The sequence below is a fragment of the Haemaphysalis longicornis genome, unplaced genomic scaffold (assembly GCF_048455015.1).
Source record: "Haemaphysalis longicornis isolate Haplotype H1 unplaced genomic scaffold, Haemaphysalis longicornis Haplotype H1 scaffold_2, whole genome shotgun sequence".
Classification (NCBI taxonomy): Eukaryota; Metazoa; Arthropoda; class Arachnida; order Ixodida; family Ixodidae; genus Haemaphysalis; species Haemaphysalis longicornis.
Window position 1 is genome coordinate 129235170 of NW_027526295.1, and position 21330 is coordinate 129256499.

General features: G+C 49.2%; 1 protein-coding gene and 1 pseudogene across 1 annotated transcript; both read left to right on the top strand.

Annotated features, from left to right (window-relative positions):
• The first annotated feature begins 3000 nt into the window (after nt 1-3000).
• LOC144171258 (U5 spliceosomal RNA) lies at nt 3001-3119 on the top strand (annotated as a pseudogene).
• A 2264-nt stretch (nt 3120-5383) lies between these two features.
• Nucleotides 5384-20301, top strand: LOC144168283 (kelch-like protein 20). Its single transcript, XM_077697296.1, has 3 exons — nt 5384-5623; nt 15882-16097; nt 20086-20301. The coding sequence occupies exons 1-3, from the start codon at nt 5384-5386 to the stop codon at nt 20299-20301; spliced, it is 672 nt and encodes a 223-aa protein (XP_077553422.1).
• The last annotated feature ends 1029 nt before the right edge of the window (nt 20302-21330 follow it).

Sequence of the window (21330 nt, forward strand, 5' to 3'; positions counted from 1 at the left end):
CGCGTCCATCTCCGTGGTCGACGTTAAGGGAAGCCGCACAACCGGGATGGCCGGTGCTTTCGGCTTAGCACTAACCTTGGCGTACGGCAATGAAAGTTGAGCAGTACGCAGTCCCTGTCGAATATGAGCGGCGTCGTCGTCAAGCAGGCTGGGTGACGACGACGACGACGATGACGATGGTGATGATGGTGGCGATGAAAACCATGACGACGATGATGAACCATGAAAGAAGGATGCATCTGGCGAAGAGTTTAAGCTAGTGAGAAACTCTACGGCATCTGGTATTTATGACGACGAACGACATAAAATGACCCGCTCTGTGGGATTGGCAAAGAGGCATTCGGTTAAGCCGTTAGACAACAAAAAACCGACAAATGACGTGGATATCTATTCCGAATGGTGAGAACTGCGTGGAAGTGCTACTAAAGATTCCCCTCCTAAATGACAGCTGGGGCGGAGGCACAGAAATGGATTCACCAGGACTGGCCAAACCGAAGACTTGTATTTACCAACAACTTCTCCTGTATTTTCCGTTCCGTGCGAGTCCCAGAAGTCCCACAACGTTCTCAATAAAACACTTGGAGCAGTTTCATTGTTACAAGGCATACAACGGAATTAACGTGGTCCAACCACCTTAACAGTGAACCTTTTCATACTCATCTAATCACGCTACCTCATTATCATCTAATCCCCCACCCCGCTCATCCACACCCCTCGCCTATGCCCTGCGGCAGAATAACTCTATCGTTACCGCGGGAAACTGACCGATTTCAGGGGTGTAAGGAAGCGTTTTTTTCCTTCTAAACATGTAGGTTGGTCACTAATTTCCGCAACATAAAATGCACATTATTTAATGCCATTTCCAACAACACCAGTTTTTTTAAATGTTTTCATACATCACATTTCCGAAAAAAAGTATAAAACTCAAAATGTTTGTCAAGTTGTCATAGAAAATGAGGCGGAAAAATAAGGCGCGAGAGTTTTTAGGTATCTGTATATGAGGAGCATGGACACGCGGGGAAAATGGAGGACCAGACAGCTGACCAAGCGGTACGGAAATTCGGTAGGGGTACGTGGGGTATACACAACAGTTCAAACAATTAGTGTTCGTCCCGTGTCACTGTATTTTCTTCCCTCCCCGTCTATGCGCTTTTTACCATGTCGAAGTAAAAATCAGGTAAAAGCAGCAGAGACTACGAATTGGGTAAAGAGAATGGAAGGAAGAAAAAAAAAAAAAACCCTGGAGAGCTATAGAACAGAGAAACTAGAAATCAGGAAGGAAGGTTTCTATGGCAATACGCGAGGCAGCGAATTGCTCTTTGAAGCACGCGCGGGTTGACTGAGAACACGGGCATACCCGGCTAACTACGTGCAACAGGACGAAACTTGTGTATGCTGCGGCAGAAATCCGGAAGCCGTAGGACATGTTGTCTTAGACTGCACAGAGATACGATCGCGGCGGGACGATGGGGAAGCGACGTTGACGGAGGCTTTGGGATTTGGTGTGAGGGGGAGCCTCAACTTCAGGGACATACAGATGACGAAGAGGCGGCTGGAGGGGTGGTGGAAGCAAAGTAGGGAAGAGAGTGGTACGTACGATGAGTAATATACCGAATTAGAATTTAGAACAGAAAGGGGGGGGGGGGGTGGTAAACAGGTGTGCAAGAGCAGGAAGGGGGGGAGCCGATAGGAGTTTAAAACCGGCAGGAGGGGGGAAAATCTATTAGGTTAGTTATGGGTATGGCAAATAAGTAGAATAATACAGGCAAGTCGGTTGGTAACAAAAGACGTCCAGATATAAAGTCTAACGATGATCATCATTATCACTCCAGTGCAGGAGCCCTATATGCACAGTCAGCTAGGCCTGCAAAGACGTAACTCGCATCACTTGTTCACAAGTGGTTGTTGCTTATTTCTCAGTCGATTGCTTACAGTGAAGGCGGAGGTTTCGGCGGGAAATAGGTAGAACACTCCGTTTCCTGAACCAGAGCATGAAGCGTGTTGGTATACCTGCCGAATCTTCACCAGAGTTTCCTCGCTGAATTAGCTGCAAGAAAGGACCCCATCTTCAGAAATTGCGAATAAGTTACTGTTTATAAAGTTATGACTCATTTTAGAAAATGGCTCCTTTGTATCTAAGCTTCACGAATTAAGCGTATTAGGTACACTAACGATAATGGGGCATCACAAAAAGTCATGGGTAAAAAGTGATGCTGTATGTGGTGTTAAAATGACAATAAAGAACTCTATTGGCTTCGAACATGCAATCAATCTTTCTTTCAATTTATTTGGAGGATACTTGACGCTTCGGTTCAGAGGCGTGTTCTCTGTTTTTCCAATGGTTTCTGATGAACTGCAAATGATTTTATAGCATCCTAATAAACTTACTGTTGTCGAGATGACGCCCGCTCAGAATAGCTTAGCCCATAATATGGCTCCAGTTCTGAAGACATAGGAGTGCCGCTGAACGAGATTCGAATTTTTAAGATTAGGCTGGCATAAGTCCTGATCTTAGGCTAGAAAGAGCGAATTAGTGCCACACACGGAATTTTTCGTGAACAGCCTATGCACATAGCTTTAGTGCACCACTTATTGTATCGCCGGACTACAATATAGACACAGCCTCGTTATTAGTGCAAGCGTGTTACTACAATGGTTGAGCGATACGCAAAACACGCATTTTCTGGCAATGCCAGGCATGCTAATCAAGCCACCACGAAAGGACATCTCATTTTCCCCTCGCCTAATAACCCCACCCTTTTCCCTAGCGAGCAATGGGAGATCTTGCTGTCCAGCCCCGCCTTGGATCATCAGCTGCGGCTGGTTATCAGGGGCCAGGTGGGGAAGGGCGCATATGGAAAAAAGGGGAAAAATTAATGTTCCCTACAAAAACAAAATCAACCTATATAAAAAGGGGAACAACCCTACACCAGCTAGGCTATAGCAGGTTAATGCCGATTAGAAAAATGAAAGAACACGAAGCCGAGGCTCCAAAACCAACCGCTCAGGTCTCTCCTCAAATCCGCGCAATAATCCTTCGCCTTTTACTAAAGATTACCGTAGGGAGGGACACTGCAAAGAGCCTATAGGCCAATTTTATGAGGGAACAGGTGTTTGAGGACGCATATGGACACCTGTGAAGGGGGAGTCACTCTCATCCAGTGCATTTTGCGCTGACATGATCTCTTATACAATTTTTTCCTCCCTTCATCATGACCATATCTCCGCTTTCCGTGGTCGCTATCGGTCTGCATGAACGTGGCAGGTTTCCTGCGCGATCGTCGACCCGAAAAGCCTGAATTATTCAGTTTACTGTGGAAAAAGGCCTACCTGACATTCTGGCAATCTCTCTGAGTTCTTTTAGTTGATTAACTACGCGACAGAGAGAGAGAGAGAGAGAGAGAGAGAGAGAGAATAAATTTTATTCAGTTTGCCAACTGTGATGCATAGTCGTCGGCCGTGAACCCTCGGGGTCTGGCCACATGGTCGTCCTGCTCAGTTCCGACCTAGCGGGAGCTGAGCAGCAGGGTCTGTCACTTCCCACTGTTGATGATTGTGTGACCATTTGTGATCGCCTGCGGACATTGCCATAACATGTGCGCTAGGTACGCTCGTTCCTGACATGTATGACACTCGGGGTAGTTGCGCCCCGTTAAGGTAGCAATAGCTATAAACAAGTGGGTTTGGATATGAGTGGCTCTGTAGGCGTCACCAGACCACCCAATGTTGCCTATGAGAGATGGGTGGGCTGTTGAGAAGCGGGCTCGGGATAAACGATAATGATCGGAAATTTCACTGAATGACAATAGCCTATCCCTGTCCGATATGGGGACGGGTTCCTCATCAGAGGGGCCGTCCGCTCGGTCGGTGAAGCCTTTAGAGGCTTCGTGAGCAAAGACGTTCCCTGTAAAACCAGAAATTAGGATTACGGACGCCTCCCTTGATATGTGTCCCCGTTAGAAATTTAGCACCGCTGACTTGGAGTCGCTGATGATTGTCTTGATTTTTGTGGAGGAAACCATGTCTAGTCCAATGGCCGCTTCTTCTCCAACCACATAATGCCTCGTGTGGATAGAGCAGGAGGCGATAGTATTTATTTGATTGGTGACCACTCCTATGGCCATTGCTTAGCAGTGATCAACCACACGCGGAAGGAGAAGGGCACGCGTGGGGCGCCGAAGCAAATCTTTTTTGCGAAAGCGGAAGCCGTTACACCACTTGATTGGTTATGAGTGGCCGAGTCTGCGAGAGCATGCGCGGTCGTGTCCTGGCGGGCGCAGTGGACGCGAAAAGGGCACGGAAACGATTCCAGTACTTCGTCCACCTTGCATATGATACCCAGTGTACTGTTTATGCACCGGGGCTCTCAAGTAGCCTGGGTGGAGTCGGTGTATATTACATACCACCGTGTTGGGCAAGAGCAGAGCTCAGTAGCTAAAGCACACAGGCCACTACGAATGGCAACCAGCTTCGCCAACACACAACGAAGTAGCGCCTCCGTGATACACGTGCGTGTCTGGTTAATGATATTCCAGGGCAGACAAGGCTTGTGTGGATGATGCTGTCCGCTACCCCTGCATCAACATGAGCTTGACGTCCACCTATCGAGTCAAGAGGAAGCGGTGGGTTGGCATGGTAGGCATGATGGTGAATGCTTTTATGCACCCTAGAGGCCGATTTTCCGTGGCCAGAGGTAGGTGCCGTGGGGGTGGCTCCGCTGAGCGAGGTAGCAGAAGCGATGCACAATCAGTGACTGTGGAAGTTGCACAGAGAACAATAATGAATGTCAGGAATGCCTTGGACCGTACAATTTGTAAAGAGGTGGGCAGTAAAAGGTCATTTGCATCCCGTAAAAACAAAGATCGGTTAACAAGCTGACGAACATAAACATGGCACAACGCACCCTCACTCTCCTTGCCTCACCAAAAACGATTGGTTCTGCTTGAACGGCCCTACACTAGTTGATATTACAGGATATTACAGTACTTTCTATTAAGTTCAGGATGCCTTGTGTTTTTGGTGATATGTAGCAGGTACACACAAGGAGGCGATCGCCCCTAGTAATGCACCCCTATCCAAATACGCTTACTTTCTGATACAAGATCGAGGCCGTTTACACTTAATGGAACCATGTAGGGCAGCAAGCACACCACCACCCCGTCGTTTACCATGCAGAGAGGCACGGTCATGGCGGAAAATAAACATGAATAATACTAAGAATAATGATAATATTTGTAAAACAGTATTCCTGACTACTCTAATAAGCTGACTCCAGCATAACGAAGTACGTAAAAATTGTACGAGAAAAGAACGGTTGGAGTAAGAGAAGAAGATGAACCTGATAAAAAATTCGGCGTTTGGTGAGAAAGAAGAAAAGACAGACATGGCCAGGCTCCGCAGCAGCAGAGACCCGGGGCTCCCCGAGAAGGCCCCATTTAGCGACTGCCGGATCTGCACGGAGGATGGCGGGGATTTCTGGGGCCATCGCGCCTTTCTGTGCACCACAAGCCCCTTTTTTGGCGCCCTCTTCAGCGAGGACTACGGTGACCGAAGAGAAGTCGTGCTCCGAGGAGTTGCATTGCCCACTCTCAACGCCCTCGTGTCATTCTACTACACAGATGAGGTGGGTGAGCTGGTATAAAAGAAGCAAAACGTCTATAGCTTTGATTGGCAACCCATAGATTAGGACTGCAAGATGTTTGCTGTTAAAATTACTTGAAGATCTATTGGTAGATATTGATGAGTGCCTCAGCATCTCGTCCCTTTCGCCAATTCGATGCTCGGCATAATTTGCACGCCTCGCTCATGCGTCAAAAGACCGAAAGACATAGTTCCTCGCGTGTCACTTGTACACAGTGCCAACCGTGCATACCACTCTAACCGCCTACCAAGTCATGGTTTCTCGCTTTAATGGTGGATTTGGCCGCCCGTCTCTACTTTCTTGTCCACGCATATCGGCGTTTAGTCGCTGTCGTTTCCATTCCTTCGGCCTGCATTGGCTGCAGGTTCGATTGTTCAACGCGTACAAACGATGGCGAGGCCCGTCGAGGAAAGGCGGCTGGCGAGCCGCGCTTCGTTTTGTCTCACTGGCAACGGCGCGTCGTGGAGGCAGCGCTCTCGAGTCTTTGCTCCACTTTATTTGTTTACTTAAAGTGCTCACCAACAGAGCAGGGTCTTGTCGGGTGATGCACTGTGCACATGAATATAAGTTATACAAAGACAACATATAGGAAATGAAATTAATAAAAAACCGGTAACAATAAATGTGCAGATATATACAAAAGAGAAGGGTGATCAAAAAAGGCAAAAGCACTTTCTGAACGACAAGAGCCTGGAGGTCATGTGTAGAGAATTCAACACATACAAGCATAAGCAAGGTGATGCTTTCAGCGCAGAAACACAAGAGTGGAGGGGAAAGTGCAGGTGCGAGTGCATTCAAATGCACTCAGATGTTTCAAGGCAGAGGGAAAAGTGCATAGGGAAAAATGCAGGTGCGAGTGCATTCAAATGTCAGATTTTTCAAGGAGCGCCTAAAAAGAACCATGTAATTGCTAAAAATGTCAATAGAAGATAAAAACAGTGTTGAAGGCATGTTGGCTGGTGCTAGGGTCAGCGTTCTGTTAACATGAAAGCAGCTATGAAGCCGCAGGGGTCTGCTTGGAACTCGCCGGTGAACAGAGCTTACAAGGCAAGGGCACTCAAACTTGGAATGAATGCAGCTAAAAAGAAATAGGTCACGTCTGGAGCCCCAATACATAGCTCATAAAGTTTCAGGAGCTTGAGAAGCCCACCGAGCCGACAATGGCTCACTGATGAGCAACGATAAAATACGATTATAGTGAAGCGCTTCTGAATACTGTCTGTTCGAAGGGATGACAAATGTTTTATACAATTTCAAACTGCACTGGCAAAGTCGACCTTCGATAAAATTAAAGCTGAGTAGAGTGAGACGAAGCATGATCGATCGCTGAATTCACTGGTGGCCCGAGAAACCACTCCCAGCGTTCGGAGACTGGAGTTGCTAATTTAGTTCACATGAGTTGAAAAGTAGTTTTGCGGCCATCGTTACACCCAAACCACGCACTACAGTAGTGCGTTTTAAAGATACACGAAGCAGAGTACAGAAAAATGAGCGGGGCAGCCGTTCGATTATATAATATCAGAATAGTTTTGGAGGGATTGAGCTTTAAATAGTTACTGTAGCACCATGACGAAACTGCATTGATATCATTTTGCTTCAGGACGCGATCGTGCAGTGAAGAAATCGCGCGATAGAGCTTCGTATCATCGGCATACTGAGACAGCGAACAGTGCCTAATAACTGGGTGCATATCATCAACAAAATGTTAAGAGGGCCGAGTATAGTGCCCTGAGGTACCCATGATATCGCGAGAGGCGGGAAGGTGAAACACAATTAGACCTGCCTTTTGATAGACGGTATGCGGACAATTTGCGAAACAGTCAATCATGATTAACAGCGTTGAAGGATTTACTGCAGTCGAAATATACTGCATCTTCCTGTTGGTGAGAGAACACTGGAGGGCCAATGTGGTTTAGAAAACATGCGAGATTTGATTCTACTGAGCTTCCGGGCATGAAACCGTGTTTGTTAGGATGGATTAATGGACCCATTTCTTTTAGAAGGTAACGATGCATGACTTTTTCGAAGACTTTAGAAAAGTAAGACAAAAGGGACATTGGGCTATAGTTTCCGGGTATTGTGGCTCCTGCGTATACTTGTGCAAAGGGAAGAAGGCGCCCAATTTCCAGTCTTAAAAATGTTGCTCAAGAAGTGACGTCCCTATGAATTGACGGAGAAGAGGTGCAAAAACAACCCAACAGCCTTTTACGGTGAAGGAAGGAATGCTGTCGCAACCCGCCGACTTTTTCGAGGGGAGTTTGCGCATAGCGTACGTGACATCATTTTGGATCATTTTAGGAGTTTGCAATACTGGCCCATGACACTGGAAAACCAGTTCGCTGCCACTGTCGAAGACGCCGAGTAGGTCGAAGAAAAATGACGTGCGAAAAGTTCACATACGCCTTCCGGGTCAGACACAAACTTGCCACTATCTTGAACTGTTACGCTATCGCGTGCGTGACATGTGCAAACTAATATACTGCCACAACTCATGAGGGGAGCCGGTAAGAGATGATTCAGTGTAGTCGGTAAACGTCTTCTTTTCCCGGGCAAGAAGCTTTTACTCTAAGGATCACCATTCGTTGAAGCTTGTGAGAAAAGATGGGTCATTGTGAGCCTTAAACAAGCGGTGGAATTGACGTTTTTGTAGCGTGAGCTACACTGGCCGAGGTTGAGCAGTTTCGTGTGGCTCCTGGAGAGCCGTGCTGCGCAAGCGCGGCACGTGGCGGCCCGGTCCACGTGATGATCATGCGAGAGGTGGCCGGGTGTGGAACCGATGGTTCGTGCGTACCAGCAACACCGGCGTGCGCCTGTGGAACCAGTTTAGCTCTGGGGCAATTGATGACGCTGCGCCGGATCCGCTTGACAAATACATGTGTCACATAATGCGTATACCGTGTGTGGGTCATCGAAGCAGCAGTAAGCATGATAAGCAAGCTAATCCTAGACAACCAGGAAAGCTAAGTATAGCCAGCTGAACCTTAACTCACGCTACGTATATTCTGGCATAGCCGAGCTAAGCCACTGCTAATTCGATGATGATGATGGTTGGGTTTTTATGGCGCAAGGCCGACTAAGGGCAAAGAGCGCCAGAGGGAAGTTTATTTAATGAAGTGAAGTGGTTACAAAAAAAAAATGTCAACCGAACATAGTAAAATCAGTTACAGATAATGGTGATGGCTGGTGTATAGGGCCAGATTTGATTATGCGTGATAGGAAATGAGGTTTAAAAACTTAACGTCTGACAAATACTCAAACACACGTTTAACAGAAACAATGGCTTCGTCACCTAGAAACTGCGATGGATGTAGTGGGATATGTTGTCTTTAGAGTTCTCTGAAGTGTTTGTGTCGTGTTGTGTGAAGTGCCTTGCATGTGATTAGTATGTGCACTACGGATAGGGCCTCTCCGTACCTGCTGCACAGAGGTCTTGGAGATCCAGTGAGCAGGTGCGAGTGCGTTGCATGTGTGTGCCCTATCCGTAATCTGGCCAAGGCGACTTCAGTGTATCTATTGCGTGTGTCGGTGGTGTACGGTCCCAAGTGAGGTTTTATTACGTGTAACTTGTTGTCTGTTTGTTCACTCCAGTGTGTTTGCCATGTTTTGCGAAGTTGTTGTCTGATGTGTGGTTTCACGTCAGTGTAGGGTAATGTGGTTATGTCTACTGTATTCAAGAGTGTAGCAGCAGCAGCCATTCGGTCCGCTGCTTCGTTCCCGGCTATACCACAGTGGCCAGGGACCCAGCAAAGGATTAGTTCAAATTTGTGGACATACACAGACATAATACCCTTGACTATTATATTTACAACGTGATTTTTTGAAGAATTTGTTGACGACAACGCCCGCACGACACTGAGGGAGTCTGTATATATAATGGATTGTGGGATGTGACTTTGAAGGATATGATTAACAACAAGAAGTACACCATAAGCCTCTGCCGTAAAGATACTGGTATTACTATTAATAGTTCTAGTGACATTAAGGCCAGGCCCATGCGCCGCGCAGGACACAGAGGTTGCAGTTTTAGAGGCGTCCGCATAAAATTCAGAAAATTGATACTTCTGCTGCAAATACAAGAAGTGCTGCAGAATTGCACATCTGGGAGCTCGGTTTTTATCTACATGTGTGAAAGATGTGTCCCATAAGACAGGGCGGAGATGCCATGGTGCTATAAAATCTGTTTGAGAACTTTGTATGGTGTCTAAAAAGGAGACAGAAAGCTCTGACGCTTCCTCTCTAACTCTGTAAGAGAAGAGCGCAGAGAACGATGGTCGGTTTAAGAGTAGTGCAGTCATAGACGTATCATAAAAAGCTGATTTAAAAGGATGGTGTGGCATAGATGAAATTTTAAAAGCAAAAAGGAGATCTGTGTATGCTCGCTGACGTTGTAGGTTCCACTTATTACACTCCACATAGAGGCTTTCGACCGGGCTAGTCCGGAAAGCGCCACATGCCAGCCGGAGCCCCAGATGAAGCACTGGGTCCAGCATTTTGAGGGATGTCTTACTTGCTGACCCATAAACAACACTTCCATAGTCTAATCGTGAACCTATCAGGCTAGTAAAAACACGTAAAAGAAGTTGTTTGTCAGCACCATATGAAGAGTGGGAGAGAACCTTGAGTATATTCATGGCCTTTAAGCATTTATGTTTAAGTTGTTTTATATGTTGAATGAACGAGAGCTTTTCGTCAAGGACTACACCTAAAAACTTGTGTTCATTTCTGACTGGAATTGAGACACCATTGAGTTTGATGTCTGGATCCGGCCGAATGCCACGCCTTTTGGAAAACAAAACACAAGTACACTTCACTGGATTAAATTTAAAACCGTTGCTATCTGCCCAGCCAGCTAGCTTGTTAACACCAAGGTGGACTTGGCGCTCGCAGATAGACAGGTTACAGGACGTAAAGGATAATTGCACGTCGTCTACATAGATTGAGCAGGAAATAGTTGGTGGCAGAGCCTTCCGAAGAGAGTTCATTTTTACAATAAACAAAGTGCAACTCAAAACTCCACCTTGCGGAACACCGTTTTCCTGCACATGAACTCTAGAGAGTGCAGTTCCAACTCGCACGCGAAACGTTCTTTCAGAGAGGTAACTGGCAAGCGTGTTCCACATGTTACCCGACATACCAAAGGACTTCAAATCGCTGAGGATGCCGTACCGCCAAGCAGTGTCGTACGCCTTTTCAAGATCAAAGAATACTGTCATACAGTACTGCTTATGGAGGAAAGCATCTTTAATATATGACTCTAACGCAACGAGTTGATCGTTCGTAGATCGCCCTGCCCTAAAGCCCGCCTGGCAGCTCTCGAGAAGACCGTTATACTCTAAGAAGTATACGAGTCTCCTGTTTATCATCTTCTCAAAGAACCTACACAGGCAGCTTGTCAGGGCAATGGGGTAATAACTGGCAGGAGAGGAAGGGTCCTTCCCTTCCTTTAGGAAAGCCACTACTATGGCCTCCCTCCAAGAGCGTGGGAAGTGCCCCGAAAGAAATATTTTATTGTAGAGGTGAAGAAGTGTTTCAAACGTGTCTGCATGTAAGTGTTGTATCATTGTGTATGAAATCCTGTCTGCACCTGGAGCTGAAGGTTTACAAGTACCGAGTGCGACCTTCAGCTCATGAATTGAAAAGGGGGTGTTATAGGATGAGTTCGACTTATTAGTGTCTCGCAAGGACTTCTTCTCACATGATGCTTTGTGTTTAATGAAAGTGTTGGTGTAGTGTGCTGAGCTGGACACGTGTTCGAAGTGTTGTGCAAGCGTGTTGGCCTGGTCTTCGAGTGTGTCCCCTGTTGTGCTAACCAGGGGCAGGCTGTGTGTCTGTTGTCCTTTTAGCTTGCGTATTCGTGTCCAGACTTTGTGAGTGTCGGTGTATGAGTTGATGGAAGTGAGGAAGGCGCGCCAACTCTCCCTTTTCGCCTCACGACGCACACGCTTCCCAAGACCCTTTGCCCGTTTAAAAGAAATGAGATTATCTGGCGTGGGGTACCGGCGAAGGACACCCCACGGCTTCTTCTGGGCCTCCCGCGCCCGCGTACAGTCCTCGTTCCACCAGGGCCTCCTTGGGGTGCGGGACGCACTGGAGGCCTGGGGCATGGACTTTTCGGCGGCGTCGATTACGTGTGCCGCGACGAGTTGGGCTGCTTCCTCCACGTGTAGGTGTTTTATGGTTGTGTGGTGTAGTTTAGATGTTTCTGTGAATGTACTCCAGTTTGCTTTTGATTCATTAAACCTGTTATGGGAAGATGGACTGCTCGGGCCTATACCTATATACCTTAATGAAGTGGGGAAATGGTCACTACCATATGGGTCTGTGCCCACACCCCACTCAAGACATGGAAAGAGAACTGCGGAACCAATCGCCAAGTCAAGGTGAGAGTATGTATTGTGTCCTAAGTTATGGTATGTAGGCTGTTTTTTGTTGAAAAGGCATGCTCCGGAGGATGTAAGAAACTTCTCTATCAGGCGACCTCGGGCATCCGTTCTGGAGGAGCCCCAAAGAGAGTTGTGCGCATTAAGGTCGCCTGTTAGTATGTATGGTTCGGGCAGCTGGTCGACCAGCGCCTCGAAATCAGAGCTCGAAAGTGCATGATCAGGAGGAATGTAGATGGAGCATACCGTTATCAACATATTAAATAATATCGTTCGAATTGCTACAGCCTCAAGGGCAGTGTTCAGAGTGACAGGGTGGCAGGCTAAGGATTTCCGGGCAATTATGGCCACACCGCCAGAAGAGTGTGTGCAGCCATCCCTGTCCTTTCTGAAGACCATGTAACTATTCAAGAAATTTGTGTGCTTGGAATTCAAATGTGTTTCCTGAACACACATTACACTTGGCTGATTAGCATGCAGTATTTCGTATACATAGTCAAGATTTTTAAGAAGGCCTCTACAGTTCCATTGAATTATGTTTTCTCTTCCCATTATTTAGTGTGAGAGCTACTGGAGTGTGTGTGTTTGTTTATGTGTCGTCTTTCGGGGCTGTGACTCTCGCCTTTTTTGGCTTGTCAGGAGGCTTTGGCGTCGGGACGCGTTCCTTGCGCTGCGTTGCAAGCAGGAACGGCCCGACATCCATCTCTTCGTCGGATGTCCGAGGGGTGCCCGACGTACCGGGCCCCCCGGACTTGGCCCCCCCTCGGGAGCCCTTCGTTTGAGCCGCCACCGCCGAGGGCGTCCGGGGCGCCAGAGGTGGCACGGGCGGTGCGGTGGCGGTGGGAACCGGCGCGGGGCCCGTGGTGTCCATCACCTCGGTACCCTCCAACGCACTGGAGGACGGGGAGACAGAGGCGGGAGCGGCACCGGTCCCAACGGAAGAGGTTGGCACCACAACCTCTGCTGCCTCAGAAAGCGGCGTGGTGGCGGGTTGGGCTGCCAGAGCTAACCCAGGGGGGGGCGGTGGAGGGACCAGGTCAGACTCGCTGAACTGGGTCCCTGTGGAAACCAGACGCCGCTCCGCCCCCCGGCGAGCTGCGTCGGCGTACCTCCCCAGAGGGAAAGAGGCGAACCTCTTCCGCGCCTCTGGAAAGGTGATGTTCTCAGTGACCTTAATGTTTATTATCTTTTTTTCGAGTTGGAATTTTTCGCACTTGCGGGAGTATGCTGCATGCGGCCCCCCGCAGTTTACACAAGTGAGGGTTTCGGATGAGCAGTTCTCGCTCGGATGATCGTGCGCCGCGCATTTTGCACACGTCGTTCGGCCACGGCAAGAGTTCGTACCGTGCCCGAACCGCTGGCACTTAAAACAGCGCCGCGGGTTCGGGATGTACGGACGGATGGAGCAACGAATAAAACCTGCATTTATGTGTTGTGGGAGAACTGCGCGGTCAAAGGTCAAGATGATGTGCTTGGTGGGAATCTCCCTGTCGTCTCTGCAGATGGTGATGCGTCTCACAGCAGTGACGCCCTGATCCTTCAAGCCGGCAAGGAGATCCACATCCGTTTCGTTCAAGAGATCTGTCTCTGATATCACACCCTGCGAGCTGTTTAGGCTCCGATGGGGTGTGACCCTGATGTCTAGATCAGCCAGTTTTGTCTGAGCTAGAAGCTTTGTGGACTGCTGCTTGTCATTTATTTCGATTAGGAGTTCACCAGATCTTGGTTTTTTGCATTTATACGATTTTCCTATTATGGCTTCAAGATACTTGGCGATCAAGAAGACTGACTGAGATGCAAGAGGGTGGGTTGGATTGAGGGACTCCATGACGAGAAATCGAGAGTAATGATCTGGTTCAGGAAATGTTAAAGATGGCAATGGGGGAAACGATACTTCGGTGCGGCCCCTTTTAGGGGGCCGATCACGGTTGGGGGGGGGGGTTTAGACAATACCATAAAGCATAGTATAAAAGCAGGGAGACGGGGGTACTTTCTCCTTTGACCTTACCCTGGTAGTCAAAGAGGTCCCGGAGCTCCCTGCCTGGTAGACAGGCAGGGAGCCCATCGGCCGGAGCTTGACCAAGGCTCCGACGGCCACCGTTTACGGCTTCTACCCTTCACCTTTAAACACCTCGCCACGGTTGGACACGGCTTATGTTGGGAGCTCGGGGTCCGCGGTGTCGCTGCTCACCGTCACCATGAATACTCAAGGTGCCCCGTGCGGGGCACTGCTAATTCGTGGTCGCGCGGTTTTAGTTTGCACCAGAAAGGAGGATGGCTTTTGCGGCGCGGCGTGGTCGACACGTGAGTAAGTGACAAGTGCAGGCGCCGAAGAAGCGAGCCGTGGTGTTTAGGGGGCAGTGTGGGCGATCGAGAGCTAGAGTGTGTTGAGGTGTTCCTCTCGAGATCTGCCTCGGTTCTTCCGCGCTGTCGTCTGCTGGCCGCTCCACACGTGTGGATGCGCTGCCGAGCCGGACCATCCGGTGACGCTGTGTTGACGCTACATGTCCGGCCGCCTCCGCGAGCCTCCTCGAAATGGTTCTCAGGGTCGTCCGGTTGGGGTGAGAGCGTTTCCTCGTCACAGTACAGCCGAGCCGAGCCGAGGCAGCCGAAATGGCCCCGTCTGCCAGGCCAAAGGCTTCAGTGGGCTCGCGTAATTCTTCACACACATAACATGTGAACGGAATGTGGTAGGACACTAGGAGTTGTAGCTCCTCCTCGGGCCGGGCAATATATTTAGAGTGGGCTCGTTTGCCACATAATGTGTACCTAAGGAACTGGTGTTTGCGTGTACATTTTCGTGAGCAAACACCGCAGGTACTTCTGCCGGCCACGTTCTTGCGTGAGCGCAGTTGCTGGGAACTTTCGATGTTTTAGAAAGTCCAAAAAAGCCGGGTCACCGCGTTGATGGAGGTGTAGGCGAGCACCGTGCATTCAGTTCTTTGAAAAGAGAAGTTCGTTGCAGGAATTGGGGCCGAATGTTTGACTGCGCGGCTGTCTTGGGACGGAGCTTTCGTGAGGTGCGCGCGTCCCTCTTGGGCCTTGGCCCCCTGGCGGCCAACCTGCTCGCTCTGTTTCTCGCTCTATTGATCGTTCGGTTACAGGGCGATGCAGATAGACGCGAATATTTTGCCGACTTGCCTCGTGCGTAGCCGAACTGGGTGAAGCGCTTACAAAGTACAGGCTTCCAGGAAGAACCCATCACAGCTGTGGTATACAGCATTTTTGTTCTAGGGCGATTTGACAGAACACTAGAATGATAAAAAAGGACTCAAAAAGGAGACCAACGGCTGTGTTTTTTATAATATTGCTGACCCACCGGAGATACGGGATTCCGCTAGTATTTTAGGCCATTTAGAAGATCGCAACATGTTCTTAAGAGTGATTGTTGCTCCAAAGGATCTGGCTGCTTTAAATGCATGGTGCGCACTGCATGTAATATGCTCTAGGATAGTTCATCGTCTTTGGTTTAACCCCTGGTGAGTCAGCGTGATTTACCGTTATTTAGCGGTGAGCAGGACGCTGCTGAGTGATACGTTCTGAGGACATCGGGAAGTTGTATACGCGCTGGTGGCGTTGGGGCATTTGGCCGAATATTGTTTCAGACGCTCTAGCATTGCAGCCATAGCCCCAGGTATACCTACGTGCATTCCCGCTGACCACGATTCCACCGTTAACTTTAGTGGCCTTAATATATATGTTGCAACCTCAGCGCCCTTCGCAACCTCCCGCTATAACGTTTTTGTTTCGACAATACACAGGGGAAGGTGTCACAAATAAAGCTAGAATACGTCACCAGATCAATCTGCTGACGTTAAAGGTGTTCGTTTCACAATAGTTCTTATTGCTAAATGCTGCAGCTGCGTGTGAAGGACGGCGACGACATGGTGCGCCTCCTCGATGCGTCCGACATGCTGCTCATGGAAGCGGCGCGGGATGAGGGTCTGGCACAGCTTCTGCATACCATGGAGCCGGACAACTGCCTGGGAATCGCCGAACTTGCAGTCACGCGATTCGAGCACTGCAAGAGCTTCTGCCACGCTGCGCTTTCCTACGTACGAAAACATTTCCGTGAGGTGAGTTTAACCTCAAATATTCAGCGAAGCACCGGCGTAGGAACATTTTCAAAACCTCGCTGACTATACCCAGAATGAGCAACATGAAATAAATTTTAGTTAGAGTTGTTAGCACTGTATGAGATTTAAGACGCACCGAGAGCACTACAGAAAAGAACAACAGGTAATTCCGCGTTGATTATTTATACAGATAGCGGGAGTGAGGCAGGAGCTCTTCTGCTTAACTTGCGTATCAATAACGAGTACAAGCGGTTAAAGTGCATGGAGCCTACACTGCATACGATACAAGCACTTCCTCCCAAAGAAGTATAAATTTCACTTTGCTGACATTATTAAAACAAGGCTCACAAATAAAGCGACAACGGGTGTGCCTTTCCCCTTAACACGGAGCGCAATCCACTCAAGATAGCCTTTTTACTGTTACGAATCGGCCAGAGCCGCCGTACTTTCCCGCATCACTCCTCGGCTGTGCGGCGAAGCCACTGCGTGCGCCTTTCTGCCGTCAGGTGCCACCATGTCGGTGACAAGTATAGACAAGCCGAGTCAGACGAGACACTTCGCTTTCGGCGCATTTAGAAACTTCGGCGGCTGCCGGCGAGGCCCGTCTCAACGCTCTTCAAGGGCACAGAGGCCCCGTCGATCGCAACGGACTCCTCCTATTTCCCCTCTCTCGGACTCAACGTGCGCCGAGGCTACCGACGACTAACCAACTCTGGAAAAAGCGTTGTGTGTGTCTGTGAAGTTCGTGGCGTGTTGAAGCTTGTTGGAGTTTTGACCGTTACGGCTTTTGGGTATAAATAGAGCTGCGCAAGCGCTGTAAACCATTCCTGTTAGAGCAGCGAATCGATGCTGTCGCTCTGCTCGAGTCCTGTATTGTAACCTTGCCCGTCGGGGCATTGTTCTTTGGCTTCGGTTCACCTCTCGCTATGAAGTAAACAGTTACGTTAGCCTACGGCTTCTGGACTTCTTCACGGCTGCAACAGCGGCTGGCGGCTCGCATCGTACGCGCTACCACTCGTATGTCGGAGGCCACGGAGCTCGGATTGGGTGCCCCCACTCGGTCGCAACAACTGGTGTCAGCGCTGGGATGACACGGTCCTAACATTACGTACACGGCTCTCACTGCGCACAGCCGCCTCCTTCCCGAAAAATATCCTACAGCTCGCCTTTTACTTTCTGCAAAGGGAAACGCATGTGGCGGCTCCTTTAGAGGAGCACCCTTCCGTGCCCCAAACAACTTCATCGCATATAGCCTTGCCAATCTCCCCTATGCCCCTCTGCGGAGATGACACCATCTTCTACACTATGTGGGCGTGTCACCCGTACCCCTCATCCCTAACACCCTCTACTGGTAAATGGACGACGGCGTTGGGCGGCTCTGACCCCCTGTCCAGAAAGCACTGATAAAACGAGCTGCCGAAGTCAGTGCTTGGCTGCGACCAATGGACACCACCCGTCCTTAGATTGCATATTGCAAATAAAGTTTATTCCTCTACCTCCTCTGTTAACGATGTACTTCTCCCGTTTACGATGTACTCACCGTGTACTAAAGTAGCTAGGAATTTGGCATCTCATGGGCAGCATTTTTTTCCAAAATGGCAAGCGAGAGTGATGCGGCACAGTGTCTCCCGCACACTGCCAATGTAGAAGAAAAAGGGCGGGGGCGAGAAAACTATAATTAGGGCCGCCGCGGGTAAAGAAAACTAGACATCATTTCAAAGTAATAATAAACGGGAAACGGCTAATAGAAAATCCGCGAACAATCCATGCTGTGAAGGTGTTTGGACACGCATGAGCGTCGTGTGGGCTTTGTAACACTGAACCTATTCTGAGTGCTATATGTTGGCAACAACGTGTGAGTGTTTGGACTGGTACGACACGGATAATTCCTCAGAAAGCATTGGCCTATGCACCATCTCTGCGTATGTGATTCTGTGTGCGTATGTAACCGCGGGTGAGTTTTTAGACTTGCAGGTAACGAAAAAAACCTAAGTGTGTGCATTGGTCCGCCACGAATACGGGTGCTCTGTACTCGTGTAACACTTTTTGGGCACTGGAACATGAATGACACCAAACATCCCGGGAGTAAGCGTTTGTCAACACAGCCCTCCGAGAATGTGCTATCGCCGTTGTTAGGTCCGGCGATAAGCCACCCAAACGTTGAGCCTAATATGCCCGGAGTAAGCATTTGCCAATGCACCTCGTCGAGCATGTTGTGTTGTGCACCTTGATGACGGTAGTTTTAGACTTGTAAGAGCGAAGCGAAACACTGGGAGTACGAGCTGCAAACATAAACTGAGAACTTCCGTCTTCACCTTTTTGATAAGGCCGAATAAACATTTTACTCTCCCATCCGCGCTTTCCCAATGACTTAAGTGTTGCAGCGCTGAACATGAGAACACTGCCATTAGAGTGCGGGTCGCGGAGGAGGATCGGAGAACCTATAAAGCGGCAACGAGCCTCTGTTTATTCAAGGAGACAAAAACACGTCGGAAGCTCGCTTTCCATGGTCGGTAGGTTCTTGGAAAAGGCAATGGGAAAAAATTGGTCTAGAGGGATAAGAATGAGAATAAAAAAAAGGGAATTAAACATTCCTCGTGTTGTAAAAAAAAAACATTACGCCCACCTCCCCTCGCGGGAACCCTGGTGTGATGCGACGCTGAAGGGGGTTCCATTGTGCGTTTCCGTTGGGTCGATTACTCGAATTGCGTGAGCAATCGTCGGGTAATGCGAGAGAGAGAGAGAGAGAGAGAGATAGATAGATAGATAGATAGATAGATAGATAGATAGATAGATAGATAGAGAGAGATAGAGAGAGAGAGAGAGAGATAGATAGATAGATAGATAGATAGATAGATAGATAGATAGATAGATAGAGAGAGATAGAGAGAGAGAGAGAGAGAGAGATAGAGCAAGCGTAGCGCGGACGACCGTCAACGGAGAGACCGGCCGGCGCGCGGCACTCCGCTTATATGCTCAGCGCGCCCGAAGGAGAGTAGACCGCGGAGAGTGCACTGCACATGCGCACAGCGCGCCGCGCCGCACGCAGCTCAGCCCACCGGCGGAGTGAGAGTGCGCTGCGCCACGCGCCCGCCGATGTTGGGCGAGAGTGTTCGCTATCGGAGAGAGGAGAGGGGGTGAGCGGAGGAGAGACGCAGCTGTGCGGACGCGGACGACGACGACGGACGCAGGACAGGGCCGCCGGCAAGAGATGCTCCTCTCAGCGTCGCATCTAAAATATTGTCGTTGGAAATGCAATGCACATGCGTTGTGCGAGGAATAAGCTCGATTCCATCCCCTCACCTACCCACCACTACCAATACGTATTTGGCGGTCCTTGCGGGCGAAGAGCCCTTAGATAGGATTTCCCTTGAACACTCATGGTTGAACAGTACCACAGGAGGTGCTACGCGCTGCACAGACTCCTGATACTGTATTTCAGGCAAATCATATGCTGTGTGTGGGATGCCCCGGCCAAAAACGTAATGGGATTAGTGCCCCTCACCATTCTTTAGCGGCGGTCGGCAACATCTGAAGTATGGAGGCGAAAAGCAAAAACGCCCGTGTGTATGAGATTTCGGCGCACGTTAAAGATGCCCAGGTGGTCAAAATTAATCCGGAGTCCCTCACTACAGCGCGCCTCATCGCCTGCGTTGCGTCGCCGCGTTAAAACCTTACAATCAATCAACATCTGAATCCAAGGGTTAGACGGATCAGGGTCACCCGGTACTTTGTTTTTTGAACGGTCTTCCTCTCGGCCTTCCCCAACGTGCCACTGAACCGTGCGTCGACGTCGACATACACGTCTAAAATATCGGATTGTACACATCTTTTCTTTGGGGGACCCAGCTGTTGCCGGGCAGCTCTGCGCTATTTTAGTGCTATCACGATAAAAAGATCGTCGCAATGGTAATGGTGCCAATATTTTCCCTAAGTCACATAGCTCACACCACTGTCCTCTCCGTGCTTATCCGTTTTGGTGTCGCAGGTGTGGCCCTCAAGCGACGAATTCCTGCACACTTCACCGGGACTGCTGCACGAGCTGCTGTCTTCTGATGAACTGAACATCCGTGACGAAGTGGACGTACTCTACGCGCTTCACCGCTGGTCATCAGGAGACCACGCTGGCGCCGCGGGCGACAGCGCCATCTTCTCGTCGCTGCTGGAGTGCGTACGACTCGGGAGAATCGGCGCTCGCCCGTAAGTGAAGCTTTGTAGACAAAAGAGGAGAAGGCAGGCATGATCAGAATACGCAAGTCCTGGCTATTATCGCTAAAAATTATCCAATTTTTGTGTTTCATGGTGTATAAGACGCGCTGCAGGGAAAGACTACGGCATAACTTAGACCTCATGAGGTTTCCCAACAGGCGAAAAATCGCTACACACGTGTACTTTGTTTTCTGCTTCATGCTGCCGCGACCGAAAGTGAGACCTCATGCTCAGAAGATCAATACCGTACCCATTTACCCACTTCGGCAGGCAGAAAATAATCGACGACAGATTTCTCGTTGTTTCGTTATTTTGCATCTATTTTCGGCGTTCAACACGAATAACCAAGCTCTCCGACATGCCTACATGAATAATATGTTAAAACAAGGTTAGAGTACTTTGAGCTCACTGGGGACGTGGAAACGCAACAGGCGTTGAACGATGTGAACTTTTAAAACAACTCCGCAGCTTCTGCTTGCGGTGCGCGCATAGAAAGGCTGCCCCTTGTCTGTCGTTTTTTTAGATACACGTTAGCCACACCAGTCCCCGCTCTTGTGGACTGTACACGACCTTCTGGTCTTTGGGGCTTTTTTACTGTGTGTTATCCCACCTACATCGAAACGAACATACTCGCAGTTATCTCGTCTTCTTTCGGCAATTTTGTCCCGTCTCCCTTCAGCCACCTTTCGCCTCCTGCGCTTGATGTTTTATTATAAGATGGCGTGTATTGCCCCTGAATAATGTCTTCTAAACAGAGCACTTGTGTTTAGAAGTGAAGGCGACATTAATATTAGAGATATGCGTATGCTTGGTTTTAGCTGGCTTTTCCACATTGCTTGTTGCACAGTTAAGCCTAGTCTTATAAAAAAAGCCGGAAGCGGCCTAGAACGCGGCCAAAGGGGACCACAGACGACGATCCGGCCGCACGGCACGCGCAATAGCGATGCCTGTCGGGACCCCAAATACCGCGAGGCGGAAAACGCTACATATAGGCATGACTACTACTGAAAGTATTAGAGAAAGA